The following is a 15607-nucleotide window of genomic DNA, read 5'->3' as shown; positions in this document are numbered from 1 at the left end:
TAATTGGTAAAAATGCTGATTTTGAAGTTACCTGGTTGTAGTAATTACCCTGCGATATATATATATAATAATGAAATAAATAAAGTAAGAACATCAAACTATTTTGACGAGTTACAGAACAAATGGGTAATTGGAACCTTCAACTCTACCAAAGCATTCTAATTTGATTAACTTTGGTCAACATCTGGCACCAGTCCAATAAACAACAGCTGTTACTGACCGCCATACTTTATGAGCCATGTGCTCCTGGCAAAATGAGCTTTGACATAGTGACAAAAAAAGTTAATACATATTAATAATACATGCAGATGTACTTACGACAAGAGATGTTTATTTTCGCTTCGATCCTTATTTAATTTGTAAAACATGAATGCAATTCTTCAAAGAATATCTCGGAAGATTTTTTACAAGAAAGAAAACATTCACAGAGGAGAATGCTGAATATTTCTTTCTGGTACGTATACCTATAAATACACTACGCCGTTGCACCAGCAATATCTGTTAAATGCTCATGACATTTTAAAAATTTTCAACGAGATAATTTCTGTACCTCAGAGGCAGAATAAAAAAGAAAAGTCAGTAAGTAGTTATATACAAATAGTTAATAACATTTAGTAAAACGTTTGTCAAAAAAGTTTCAAAATTGAATCATTCAGGAATTTATAAATTAAATGGTTTCAATTACTCAAATTTCTAAATTGGAAAAACTTCAGGTAAATTTTAAAATAGAATCAAAAAGAACATATAACATGTCTCAACAATAATAACTTCTCAGAATTTGAAAAATCATCTTATATCTGAAAACCATAATTTTAATCAAGAAACGGGTGTAGAAATTTAACATTTTAATAAAAATGATCTTCGTTTAGACAACCTAGAAAGATTAGAAATAAGTAAAGCCATTATAACCAATAAATGATCAATTAAATTTAACTTCCAGTCATATTATCATCCTTCTCTTTCCTTCTTTTCTTCTTTCATTCTTCTGTTTCTTTTTTACAATATTTTATAATATAAATGGACAGAAAAACAATGTTTATTGTTTTTCTGTCCATTTATATTATAATTATCTACCTATTTATCAAAATTGCCTGGCGCCAAATATCCTCTTTTGAAAAGTCCATCAAAATTGCCTGGCACCAAATATCCTCTTTTGAAAAGTCAAAAGTTGTTGAAACTGCTTTATTTTAAACATTTAATGTGTTTAGTTTACACCGAGGCCCTTGAATTACTTTATTTGCCAGTTTACACATTTGTAATTACCAAGTTTCCGCATTGAAATAATAATTAAAAAGCATCATTAATTTATTTCCCACAGTACTCTATGTAAAATGACATCACACTAAAATTAGAGCGATGAGTGTTAGATAACCTTCATATTTTTTTCTTGATATAGACTGAAATGTAAAATATGACTAATATGACTGTTATATCACATTATCAAAAGTTAAAATAATGTTGTTACACAAGTTAAAATAATCAACCTTAAATTTGCACACATTGACTATGATTCTAACCTCGTAGTATAATTTGCCAGAGAAGCCCTTTAGCTCTGCGTAGAAAAAAAGCATTACAATTTTTTTGTTTCGTTTTTAGTTTAACGACAAACGTGTAATGGACGGTTTCAGTTTGCGCTTGCAATTCTCGACCTGAGTACCTACGGCCCGTTGTATTGTTGTAAACTGTAGCTAACATCGCAGTTGATAATCATAGAATAGTTCTTGTCCGTATAGGCGACTCTATTAGCCAGTGGCGTATTTTTACTCTAAGATTCTAACGATATTTTTCCTGTCAGAATCTACACAGTTCGCAGTGACGTCAGGAGCTTGTATAGCACTGACCCCTTTTAAGAATAAGGACAGTATTTTAAAAATGTTATTTCTTATTATACTTACATCATATTCAGCATTGTTATTCCTTCCTCCATTAGTATCAATTGATGCCCTTGAAGATGACTTAATGGCCGCCAATGAAGGTTTGAATCTGAAAAAACACCGTACAATAAAGTTATATTAAAAATCAAAAGCGACAACTTGATTTAAAGCAAAAAGCCTGTCAATATAATATTATTCTCGGCAGACAAATAATACTGCAGTTACTCAAACTCCACAACAAACCCAAACAGTTGACATTTCTTTTAAATGATAACTGCTGGGATAAAATATACTTAGACCAGTTAATTAATTTATAGAGCTATAAGTATAGTTTACAGTTTTTTTTTTTTTGTTTACAAAACATTTATGTGTATCCACTCAAATGTAAAACATTACATGAATTAGATTTATCAACAAATTACAACAGGAATGGAGAGCACCTAGGTGTTCTTAACTCAAATATTGTAATTGGATTTATGTTACAATATCCCAATTCCTTTGAATACTCTCCCGGCCACAAGCCTTACAAAAGTTTCATCAGACACACAAATCACATAATGACATATTTTCATTTAAAGAGTATTCTCTTATAAGTAATGCACTGTTTTTGTGTTTTAATGGATTATGATTGTCATTATTTACAATAACGCAATACCTTTCTCCTGTGGAAGTTTTTCGGACTCTGTCGAAGAAAGGAACGGATCCGTTCTTTGGCAGACCTTGGTGAGGAGTTGTGAAGGCAGGCGAAGAAACATTTCTGGGTATCAAGCTTGTAGTAGCTGTAGATGCACGCTGTCCAACCTAAGAAACAAATAATCATTTAATTTAAGAAATATTTTCCTTTTTTGATTGAGATTCAAATGCGTACCTGTAAGGTTAGTATATTTTTTTTATTTAATTTTTAAAAAATTACCTTTGAAATTAGATATGACATATCATCACAAGCCATAGCTTGCTTTACATAAAATATCTTAATAATGTAACTCAATCTAAACTTTAATGGACATCAGAAAAAACCGAAAGAAATATCTACAGTATTTAAGTCAGTTTTGGTTACCTTTCATAATACCAAAATCACACACTATAAACGTACAAAATATAAACTAACTTTAGCCCATTATGTGCTACTAATTTATCATTTTTTCACGGGGGGGGGAGCATATTTAACCACAGCTTTCATTTGCAGTGAATAAAACAAGGAAATATTGTAGAATACTAGAATTTGACATAAATTAATAAAATTTTTGCACAGAGACAAGGAAATTTTTTACTTCAAAATAACAGATTAAGGAACCTACTACAATTAGGTATTGTTTTGTATCAATTTTACTTGTGACTGTCAATACTGACACAATACAAGAGACAACATATTACATGGTATCTACTTAAACTAAAAAGATGACATAATATTTGATATATCTACAATCTAAGCTACATATTGTGAAAATAAAAATACAAATTGGTAAACATGTTATGCAAAAAAAGGATAACAAGAAAATGGGATTAATACAGAATCCAAATTAGGGATATTTATTGCAAACAATGAAATAAATGTCTAATAAAAGGTAATATCTAAGCAACAGCTAAACATAGATAAGAACAAAAACGCAATCAATACTTAACTAATATGTTTTATGATATTTTCATTACTGGCTAGTAAATTCTGCAGTAGGTACAACACAATATAATTCTATTCTAAAAAGGGTGAAAATAAATGCTGTTCAGGTAAAAGTCATAAGTACTCAATTTTAACTTTCTTTACCTGAAGATTAGGTAAAATTGGAAATCTGTTGGATTTTTTGTCATCTACAGCAAAAGTGATAATATTGTATCAATTTCTAATGACTTTTGCCTGATTGGAATCAATGGATGGGACAAACAACGATATTATTACAGAAACATGCGTTGCGCAATTAAAGACTTACTCGGTGATGATACTGTCTATTATATATTTGACCAATTCCAGAGTATGACTGCAAATAAATTATTGTAGAGAATAATATATAGTACAACATTTTAAGTTTATATTTTATGGTCATCTTGATTTCTTGTTATTTCACATAATAATAATTGTTGTAAAATAGCCTTAAACAGTTTAAAATGCAACTGATAAGAAACAGTATTTTAAAATATTAAAAAAAACTGTATTGCATAAAAAAGAGAGAATTTCAATTATTTTGCAAAATATTATCAATTTTATTTTACTTTACACATGACTCATGGCAATGTGAAAGTTCAGTGCTACGGGACATTGGATATAAAAATGTTTGTGAACACGTGTTTAGAATAGCCAATCATGTGTTGTGATATTTTTTTGGCTAGCCATGTTTAGCGTGTTTCGATTGGTACAAGGTCCTCTTTTTAAATGTCAGGAAAACTCACTGACTCAAACCTGTGATGTCATAAGTGGTATAATTTCAAAATTACAAAATTTAACGATGATAATATAATATATAAAAATAAATTGTTTTAGTTAATTGATAGTCTATAAACTATTCTACATATTTTTTTGAAACCACTGAACTTCCTCATTTAAAAAATTAAATCCAATCTTAAAATGACATGTATGACCATAAATTTATGACACAACGCGCCAAATGATTTTACCAGAAACCTAAGAAAGCAACCTAACCTAGCATTTTCTATTTAATACAGTGTGCAATTAATTGCACATTGCACGCCAACTTGTTATAACGGAATTGGACCACAAATCCAGTTGCAAGACTCTGGAGTGAATCAACTACATTCTCCCCAATAGAGATGTCAATAACAAAGGTACACAACCTATAGATGACCACAGGGTGTGGTCACATCGTTCAGTTCTTTCTGTTCAATCCATTCACTGTTGTGGTCCCATGGCTAGTGTTGCAGACTCACGGGCCAGAGGCCCGGGGTTCTAACCCCACTCTACCCCAACTTGATTTTCATTTTCTAATAGTGAGTTATTTACAATTCGTTTAAAATGGCCACCAAAATTGAAATATTTGTGTAAATGTGTCTTATAAAAGAACGCTAATATTTATTTTTCCATAAATAAAAAAAAAGTTCACTTCATGTGGTTCAGTCCAGTTTATACTATCCTGTATTATAATTATTCACCACGTAATAAATACACATTGGACATCAACGTTACTTCTTCGGTCATCTCCAACTGGTGTACGTGTGTACCTACATTATATTCAATACATAAAATATATTGAATCTACAAAACTATAAACAATAGATGTAAATACTGTGTCAAATTATAGTATAAAAAAATCTAAAATCACATAGTGGAATCTTCATCATTATTTTAATTTATACCTTTGTAAAATAATGCCATTCTATGGTAATAAACTAAACAATATTTACTTATTTATTTATATATACGCCCAATGGGCATTTAAAGAAAATTGTTATAAAGTAAAGTAGAAAGACACAATGGTACGTAGTAGACTTGGTGATATTGGAAGCGGGAGAGAGGTGTTTATAATTTAATTTGATTCAGTGATCGTATGAAAGAAGACAACTTGTTATCAAAGAAATCAAGACTGGTATGTTTGTTGGCAGACCTAAGAATTCTGGGCATAGGGGAATGAAAACCATAGATAGTTCTATGATTATCGGTATGAAAGAGTAAGTTTTGTCTGGGGTTTCTAGCTGGGATATTTAATTTTATTGGGCTCAGTAGTTCAGGCGCATCAAAGAGTGAGTTGAGAATTTTAAATAGGACTAGAAGGTCGGATTTATTTCAACAGTCTTGAAGAGAAGATATATTAAAGCTAGTAATATCTTATCTTTCTATTAATCTCATTATTAAAAACACTTAGGATTTAGTAAAAAAAATACTACTCTAGCGTGGGACAATATAATTCGAAAGAATAATTGGTCGCATAATTTAAAAAAAAAAAGGATTATTGCCATAAAAACTTCACCAAAAAATCAATAGATGTCATCCATGGGGAAATTTCAAATAATGTGATAGCTTTTATTTATGTTCAAAGAGTAACTATGTGGTCAAACATTTAAATTAATGTTAGTTAACATTAGTACATGACTACTTACCAACTTTTTATGTCTACCGATTTAGAGACGTACCCGTCTCTTCATCAGGACACTCACTACACCAACATGCAAACAAATACACTTTCACCTTTACCATCACCGTAGTAGTATTATAATTATAATTAATTATTATTATTATTTTATTATTTTATTTATACATAGGATTTTAATGATTCATCATCATTCCCATTCCGCACCTAGTGGTGCATAGGGCACTACATTGGTACACCAATGGCAGCGTATCTTTATCATTTTTGTTACGTTGTTAAGATAATCAGTCTTACGCTTCAGTACCATCCCAGGGACTATGAAAATATTCTAGTGTGAAACACCCTTTTAAATAGATATTTCATATCAACCATGTCGGGAATCGAACCCGAGACCTCTTGTGTGGTAGGCTAACGTGCTGACCATTACACCACGAAGCCAACTAAATGATGAGATTTATTAAATACTATGCATGATGGTAAAGGTGAAAGTGTATTTTAGTATTTGCATGTTGGTGTAGTAAGTGTCCTGGTGGAGAAACGGGTACGTCTCGAAACCGGTAGACATAAAAATTCGATATGTGGTTAAATACTAATATTCAATAACACTTTTTCAAGTTATACAAAACTTGAAATTTGTGGAGATGTGGAATTTACATAAATTAATATTACACAGCCAAGCATGGAAATGCCTATATTTCCACATTCCCCAATAATTCCTTCGCCTCTGTCGAGGTAAAGATATATAACTGCCAAAATGATTAAATAGGTCATTGTACCCACCTCATTATCTCTCCTGTTGGCCTCGGCTTCCGAGTGTTCTTGCATCTTGGCCTCGCTGATAGTCGGGAGTGTGGGTATGGTGGGGAGGGTTGGGAGAGTAGGTACGGGGGTGAGGCCTCCCGGAGCCAGCTGATCCAGGTTGAAGGAGGAATGGACTCCGGGATCCACGTTCAGGGGCATCTTCATTCTTTTCTCCATCGTCCCATCAGGCAGCTGGACCACGAAGTAAGAGCCACCGATGGATCCTCGCTCCATCTGGATTCTCTTCACTTCCGCCAGACGCTGCAGGAGCGGTTTCACATTGGATTCCTGCAGAAAAGCAGAGCATAATGGAGTTTTCGTCTTGACACGTGGGTGGAAGCAACATTTTCAACTAAATGAAAATAAAATCAAAGTAAATGTCGATGAAATTGGAATTGTTAATAATAAACCTTAATTTATCATTATATACATTGTGGTACATACAATATAACAAAGTTATACATCGCACCTTTAGGACGAAAACGCTTAACTAAGAAAACCTTTAAATGAGTTAAGATCATAAAACGACTTCAATGAACATTATCCATCTTTCTGCATTTAAAAAACGCAACATTTTGGTGGGAATAGGACAAAACCGTTACATCAATCTCTTTATTACTCAGATAATTTAGGTTTCGTGTCAGTGCAAAAGCAACGCAATTATTAGTGTTGTTTTTATATTGCTGTATGAAGGACGCAACGCAGACAAACATATAGTGACCGAAAGCCGTTTGACTCGATTTTATTCTAATACAAATGGCATGCTTACTTTATTTTTTTACATATAAAAACGACCAATTTAGCTTTGTGATTGTTTTGTTCCGACTTACCGATAATCTTAGTGACATATTTAAGTTAATGTCATTTCGTGAATAAAAAAAAAAACATGTGTTTGGTGACCTGATCTGATCTAATAAAAATGATGTCATTATCTTATTTATCAAAGTGCTTTGGTTTTTTTTTTTCAATCTAATAATTACTCATAAAATTAATGTCTTGTTTAAACTTACAATATATTTTTTTATTGCATTTTTTTCATGGATTCATAGCTGAAAGCCTTTGGCATAATTTTTTATTCAAAATTTGGTACGAAATACGAAACAATTGACTAAAGAGTACGAAGGTGTCACAAATTACATTTTTCTTTTGCAATTTCTCAAAAAGTTGATTTTTTTAGTTGAGTCGTTTTCGTCTAAAAGGTGCGACATGCTCAAAGGCGAACGTATTAGGCCACTGGCAATCTCTTACGAATCGAATCAATGATAAAAAATAACTCTTTTAGAGAGGTCTGGAAATTCACCTGACATTAACCCTATAGAAAATATGTGGGCGATTTGTAAATCTAGATACAAAAATTGGACTGTACCACCAAGATAAAAATGATAGAAGCTGTTTTTCAGATATGGTTTCGAGATGACAGAATAAAAGAAAATGGCCGAAGCTTAATTGATTCCATGCCAAAACGTGTTCAGGCTGTTATAAAAGCAAAAGGAAGACATACATCGTATTAAATAAAAAGGTATTTATGATTGTACGTCACCTGTAACTCAAAATATTAATAAAAAACGTATTTTATGATTACAGGGAATTTTATTCCATTAATTCGCTCAGTACTGTGTTTTCGCCCGATTTCCTTTTTCAGAATTTTTGGACACGCGGTACAGAATAAACACCCTATTATGGCATGGTAAGTACATTCCAGTCGCCATCCTGACGCGGCCAGTAGGTGATGAGTAATGGGAATGTTACACAAGAACAGGACTATCGATTGCCGTAATTAGATTCCATATTAAATTCACCTTCCGAGTAAAAGACTTCAAGCAGTTTCTAGGAAAAATATTCAAAGCGTATAATTTACAAATTTGTTTTTTTCCACGTCAATACCCGCGTGCGAGTACAATTGTGTAACAAGGAGTCAAACAGGGATGTGTAATGTCACAATAGTTGTTCAACATATACATCGATAACTGTATGAAAGAACTGAAAGATTTAAGAATGGGAGCAAAAATGAGCGGTATAACCAGCGTTGCCAGATCTACCGATTTTGGGAGCAATCTACCGATCTACCGAATGCGATTGAAATTCTACCGATTTTTATACATTTCCTTGTTTTTTCCACAGAACAAAATTTCAATGCAAATAAAACGATTTCATATTATAATAATTTATTGCTTGTTTGCTCACTTCGATTGCCATCAGTTGCTTATTTAAAAAAACTGCTTATCTATCGTACATAAGTATACAATGAATGATATATTAATTATGGAATTGGCTAGTGTTGTTGAATATAATATGGTAAAATAAATCATGTCATAGAATTTCATGACATTATTGAAAAATGTAAATATGTCTATTTTATGAAGTGAAATGTAGAGGGATTACTTTTCATAGTGAAAATAATATAAATGGTTTTATCTTCAGTTAAATATTTATTTAAATTTAGTTGATCATTGTTTTAATATTTTTTTCAGTACTTCAGCAGTTAGCAGTTTTTATTAAGTTTTAAGTTGCACTGAAAGAACTTTAAAACGTTAATTATTTCTTTGTTTGACAATAAAAATACTATATATTTTGATAAAATTGTGTCATTCATTCAATAAAATAATATTTTGAATTTTAATCTATGTATCATATTATTATTTTTCATAAGAACCAACTCAAATATTCCTTTACTTAAATGAATATTTGAGTATTGAAATGAAATATTGTAATTTACATTTTTTCGTAAGAAAAAGAAGACATTATAAATCACTATATTTTGGCGATTCGCTTATTGCAGTCCTTTTGGTTTTCAATTGTTCATTTACCAAGCGTTTTCAACTATTTAATGCAATGGCCTTAGGCACAACGGCGCTTTAATCTCGAACAACTGTCAAATTTATTTTTGCCCCCCTCCTCCCCCCTACCCCCTCTCTACGATGCGAATGTTGATGGATGCAGAAAACGAGGAAGACCGAGAAAGACATGGCACTATCAAGTCCATCAAAGATGGACATGTCAAAAGTTGGAATAACCGGCGTGCGTGCATGAGAAGATGTATGAATGTAGAGGAAGCGACGTCTGTTTGACAATATAGAGTGATATGGCGTTCTATCCTCTCTGCCTACCCCTATGGAGAAACGGCGTGATGGTTTGTTGTTGTTGAGTACAATTTTTCCTGATCCAAGACAATAGTAATTAAGGGTCAGATGTTAGAAACATCATTCCAACAGAAGCAATATTGCTGATGATTGAACTGTAATGAGAAAGTTCAGTAATCATTTCATTTATATTTTTTTAAATATTATTGTTTATTAAACTGGGCAAAAAAATACAACTTTTTAATTTTTATGACTTTTTAAAGTTTTGTATTTCTGAAATTGTCGACGTCTCCAGTTCTCTTTTGCTTATTCTCGGTCAGTTCAGTCGATTGGTTCGTTGACAGTAAATAAACCGGAAATCTTACACAACTCTCTTTTCATTGGTTGACTCATACGAACTAGTGACGTCGTTCAAAGTAGTTCATTTTTATTAAAATATTTGTTTCGTGCATTTTCAAAAAACTGTTCTTATTTTAACCGCGCGTATTTTTGTATCCAATAGGGAAATATAAGGTTTTTTTACATTTTTCAAGTAATAAAGGTCTAAGAAATACTGGCCGATAAAAAAAAAATTTGCTGATTATTAGTAGCATAAAAAATACTTTTAAATTTGAATTTTGAATTCCCGCAAAAACGGTGAATCCATTGGCCATGCCCCTAATACGACACGATTCATGTTTATTTGTTCCTGCCATTCAAATTTGTATAGAACAATATCACGAATCTAGACGTCACAACAACTAAGGCCGAACACGTCGCGTTTTTCTAGCAACATATTTTTATTGAATTTCTTTTTTACATTTATGTACGAAAACATTTCTCCACAATATCCATATTGATTTTGGACATACAATTAATTATTCTAAATCCATTTCATATATTTTTATCTGTATTCGTAGTACGTGATATTTCCCTATTTCCCGTAGGGCTGAAGTTCTTCATTATGTACGGATAGTTAGGTATAAGGTTTTGTTATCTAAGGTATACTGTGATTGAAATCTCAAATAGATATTTTTAAATCGAAAATGCATTTCTTGTCATGCTCCGTGCGCCTGTTACAGACATTTTATTAAAAAAATATTTCACCATCCCAGATAAAATAAATTAAAAAAACTCCACATGCATTCAAACCACTTCAACGTAATTAAATTTTCACTGTAATTCAATCATGGACATATTTCGGAACGCCAAAACCGCCCAGGCGCGCCTATGTCAATAAAAAATTACATTAGAGTTGTGACACATGGCCGGCTGTGGTGCGCCGAAATAATTCTAACAATATTTATTTGATATGTAATATATTTTCTTTACTAACTTTGTATACTTTGTGGAAATCTGTTATTAGTTCTGAGTTTATACACTATATCTGTTTGTTTACTATAAATATGTATGTAGAACTGTTGATTTCCCAAATAAAATAAAAAATATAATAAAGTAAGGATCAAAGGTCCGCGGTTCGAATCCCACTCTACCCTAACTTGATTCCCATGTTTTAATAGTGAATTATTTAAAACTCGTTAAAAATGGCCCTCAAAATTCAATATTTAGGTAAACCATGAGAATGCAAATATTTATTTTTGCTTTAATAAAAAAAAAAAATATTTTATTTATCAGTTCGGAGAAATACACCGAGCTGAACGTAAGTCGGTTTGAATTTTACGCGTTTTTGTACAATATGCAATGTACCAGAATCGATTCCCAATACCGATACGAAATATTTTTTTCGAAAGGGGTTAGCGAAATATCTTTTTTTTGTGGTCCCGAGTTCAAAGCCATTTAATTTTTTTTGCAGGACACCTGCTGGCATGGCACGGGTTTAAACTATTCAACTAGGTAAAGCTTAGTTTTACCTATCGGCGTAATATATACGTTGTATTTATATATCGTATATAGGAAAAGCACAACAATTAATAATCTGAATAAAAAATGTTTCAACATTTTAATAAAGTACCGTAAGAAAAAAAAGTTACATGCAGCGCAGGTACACAATTCTAGTGACATTTTGTATGATTGTATATAATATATCATGGTACAATGTTTGTGAAGTAAAATAAAATGTAAAAAAACTAAATTAAATTGGCGTAATATTTCGGTAGTCAGATGGCAGAAGGGACCATCTGTATTTTTGTCTATGTTTAAGTTTTCAAAAGTTTTAATTAATATTTCAGTAAATACACGCAGAAAAAAAAATCAGCGTCATTTAGAATGGTAATTTACTATTGGAAAGCAACACTAAAATATTTTAGTTTGTGGATTAGTCTTGAAATTGAGACATATTTCAGCTCTCCTGAACATTTTTGAAAATTACAGATGGTTCCTTCTGCCATCTGACTTCCGATTTATTTGAAAGCGTTCTGCACATTGTAGTGACACCATCTGAAGCACAAGATTAATGACCTTGTCTTTTAAGTATTTATAATTTTAAAAACCAGTTAGGGTTATAAATATATAAGGCCGAGGTCTCGTCTGGTTAGTGTTGTCAGTGTGTGCTTTTTAATGTTAATTTTAAATTTACCACAAATATAATTATTCTTGTTATCAGGTAAGTAATTGAAGTATTTACGTATATTGTATACATGGTATTTTTGACTCTCCTGAATTCCTTGCTTTTTAAATGCGGTTGTGTTGTTGTTGTCTGGTGGTTTATTTATGTGTTTGTCTTTCATGTCATCGTCTTGTATGTTTCTTAATGCAATTTTGTGTACAATTTTTACCATCTCAATTTTTGTAAAGTATGTATTTTATTATTTATGCATTTTTACTGTAACCTAACAAGTGAAGGCATAAAATAAAAAAAAAACATTGTTTTTGATAATTGCTTTTCAACTGAATTAAAAGACTTGATATAATAATACGTTAAAAGATTTTTTTAGCACCACAACAAGCTAGAAAGTCAAATTTCAGTAGTGAATAACAGCACTGAAATTATTATACTTTTTTAATACTACTACTACTGAAATAAATCAAATATACGATGTAGGTTACAAAAAAAATCTGTTCATTTTTATCTGTGAGCAATAGACGGATGTATATTTGTATATAGACATTTATTTTGAGTAAAAAACCATAGACACATTACAAAAAAGATGAATGACATATGAAAATTTCAGTTCCCTATAATAATGGAACCCCGTGAAAAATCTATATATTTTCAGGTGTTTTATTTCACTCTAGAGCTCAGACAAGGTACAACGGAAAAATTACAAAGTTACCTTTAATTATTGTCAACAAAGTGAAATCGAATTTTCTGTACGATAATGTGTATTTGTATGAAAATTTTAACTATCTTGCCCGTAATTGAACATATTAAAAAAATACTTACTTGTTTATTTTTATTACCGTATACTTGTTTTTTTATTTTTTACTATTATATCAAATTGCATTGTAGTATTGGCAAATACGCATTTCATAGATACATATTATTTTTATTTCTTATTTTTTCGTGATAATATATGCTCGCTTGTTTATTAATTTAACTTAAAAATGTCTTTCTTGCTTACCGTAACACTTTATTTATTGTTTGCTTTACAGAATTTATTTATTAAGCTTATATCTTTGCATTTTTTGTTTATATGCTTACTGTTTTTTCTTGCATACCTTTTTTATTATAGTTTTTTTTTTACTTTGTAAAACTTTTTATTATATCCTTTTTAACTAATTTCACATATTTTTTTCTGTATATTCTGTGTTTATTATTTAGTATGTTAGCATGTATATAATTTATTTTTTTTGTAAATGACTTTTGGGCGTTAATGAACAAAATAAATAAATAAATATTTTTAAAAATACGTAATTTTTAATACAATTAAAAATAACTCCTATTGTATAATACGTAATCAGGACACAGGTTAACTCCTTTCCTCTGTCTTTTAATCATAATTTTATTAACAACCCGACAGAATGCTCAGATTTCACGTAATGTACAGTATAAATAATACAGATGAAAGAAATAAAATCATTTCTCTGAGACCTGATCCCTCGTACGACTGTCATGGCAACCCCGACAAAGGAAACAATTATGACGAGAACTTCGTATTTACTATGTGACGTAACAGACGCCATCCTGAGATTTTCCGCTTGGAAAATATGTTTCTGTACAATATTACCTCAATGAAAATGTGTAAATGTACAGTATTTACCTTAGATACCAATAGAAATATGGGTATGTTCAGTATTACAAAACTAAAAATGGGTATCTAGTACCTATCTACACTTTATTAACAAACTGAAAACATCTACACTGTATTACCATCAGAGTAATGATTCTCTCTAGAGAAGCCATTAAGCTCTATTGCATAGCAATAAGCGTTCTAAATTTTTGGTTTGGTTTTAGTTTGGTTTTTAGTTAACAACAAACGTGTAATGGACGGTTTCGGTCAGCGCTTGCAATTTTCAACGCCAGTACCTACGGCCCGTTGTATTGCTGTATTATGTAGCTAATTTCGTGGTCAATAATCAGATAATGGTTTTTGTCCATATGGGCAACTCTATTCGGGTATTACCTAAATGAAAAATGTATATTATATATTATGCAGTATCACGAAAACGGGTATCTGCACTGTATTACATAATTGAACAAAACTACATAATACAGTATCACCTAACTAGAAACAGGTATCTGCCAGGGGCGAATCGTTCAAATAAGCGATTATGCACTTCTTCTTCTTTTAGTGCCCTGTCAGGTATCCCCAACGTTGGCAATCACTCTGGCAAAAGTTTCCCTGTCCTGTGCTGCCCGGAAAATCTGCTCCACAGTCCTGAAACCAGTCCAGTCTCGTATATTTCGCAGCCAGGACATCTGTCTTCTTCTAGCCCCTCTGTGACCCTCAATCTTGCCTTTCAGAATTAAATGAAGCAAGTGGTACTTTTCTCCACGCATTATATGCCCCAGATATGAAATTTTACGAACTTTTATGGTGGTTAAGAGTTCTCTGTTCGTTCTAGCTCGACTTAAGACTACTGAGTTCGTTATTAGGTCTGTCCAAGATATCTTAAGCATTCTGCGATGCAACCACATCTCAAAAGCCTCCAGCCTATTCATAGTGTTCACTCTCAGGGTCCAAGTCTCATAGCCATACAACAATACAAACCACATGTGACATTTTACCAATCTTTGCCTTATTTTCAAGTTGAGATTAGCATTGCAGAAGAGGGATTTCATGCACAGTGGTTGTGAATTATGTGGGTATGCAATGTTAAAATATTGTCACACTTAAATCCTTTTTACCCACAACAACTGTCCACATTCCACCGCAAGTATCCTTTGATCATCCGCCACATTAAGACCTCGGGTAGTGAATCGCGCGTTTATTTCGTTGAACGTGTGCCGCATCATAAACTTCGTTTCCACCACCCACCAGTGTTCAGCTCCAAATCGGGGGCCTGTCTTAGTGTTGGTGCCGCTTGCAATTGACCAGTCGGACCACCGCAATTCCATCAAGAACGAACCAGGTTAGTGGCATCCATTCCTGATCCATCTCATTCATTGGGGTTGTGACCGATTAACACTGCATACCGCATATCGAGGATATTAACTTATTTATATTAAATTTAAAATACCTACAGTGTCTACTATATCGTAGACGCCCTAGGGCTTCGCCACCGCTATTTCTCGCCCCGCATCCCCGTAGGAATTCTTTTCCCACCACACAGCTTATCATTTTCACACTGCATTGGTACACTGTCGCAGCGTATCTTGAAGGAAAGATGATCAGTCTTACGCTTCGGGTACCAGTCCAGGGACTATTAAATATTCTAGTGTGAAAACACCCTTTTAAATAAATATTTCATATCAACCATGTCGGGAATCGAACCCGAG

General features: G+C 32.1%; 1 protein-coding gene across 5 annotated transcripts in view; it reads right to left on the bottom strand.

Annotated features, from left to right (window-relative positions):
- LOC148280482 (monocarboxylate transporter 14) overlaps window positions 1–15607 on the bottom strand; it is a 144507-nt gene that overhangs the window by 9919 nt on the left and 118981 nt on the right. For 3 of the 5 annotated variants that reach the window (XM_088228314.1, XM_088228315.1, XM_088228317.1), the window contains exons 5-8: window positions 6689–6997; window positions 3800–3847; window positions 2530–2675; window positions 1896–1983 (exon numbers count right to left, since the gene is read on the bottom strand). In XM_088228314.1, coding sequence (XP_088084440.1) covers window positions 1896–1983; window positions 2530–2675; window positions 3800–3847; window positions 6689–6997 — 591 coding nt within the window. The remainder of the gene's footprint in view (window positions 1–1895; window positions 1984–2529; window positions 2676–3799; window positions 3848–6688; window positions 6998–15607) is intronic. The other 2 variants (XM_088228316.1, XM_088228318.1) reach the window with 1 other exon arrangement.

The sequence above is a fragment of the Micrasema longulum genome, unplaced genomic scaffold (assembly GCF_059751315.1).
Source record: "Micrasema longulum isolate JH-2025_06_02 unplaced genomic scaffold, ASM5975131v1 h1tg000576l, whole genome shotgun sequence".
NCBI classification, from domain to species: domain Eukaryota; kingdom Metazoa; phylum Arthropoda; class Insecta; order Trichoptera; family Brachycentridae; genus Micrasema; species Micrasema longulum.
This window is presented reverse-complemented; position numbering and strand designations above follow the sequence as displayed.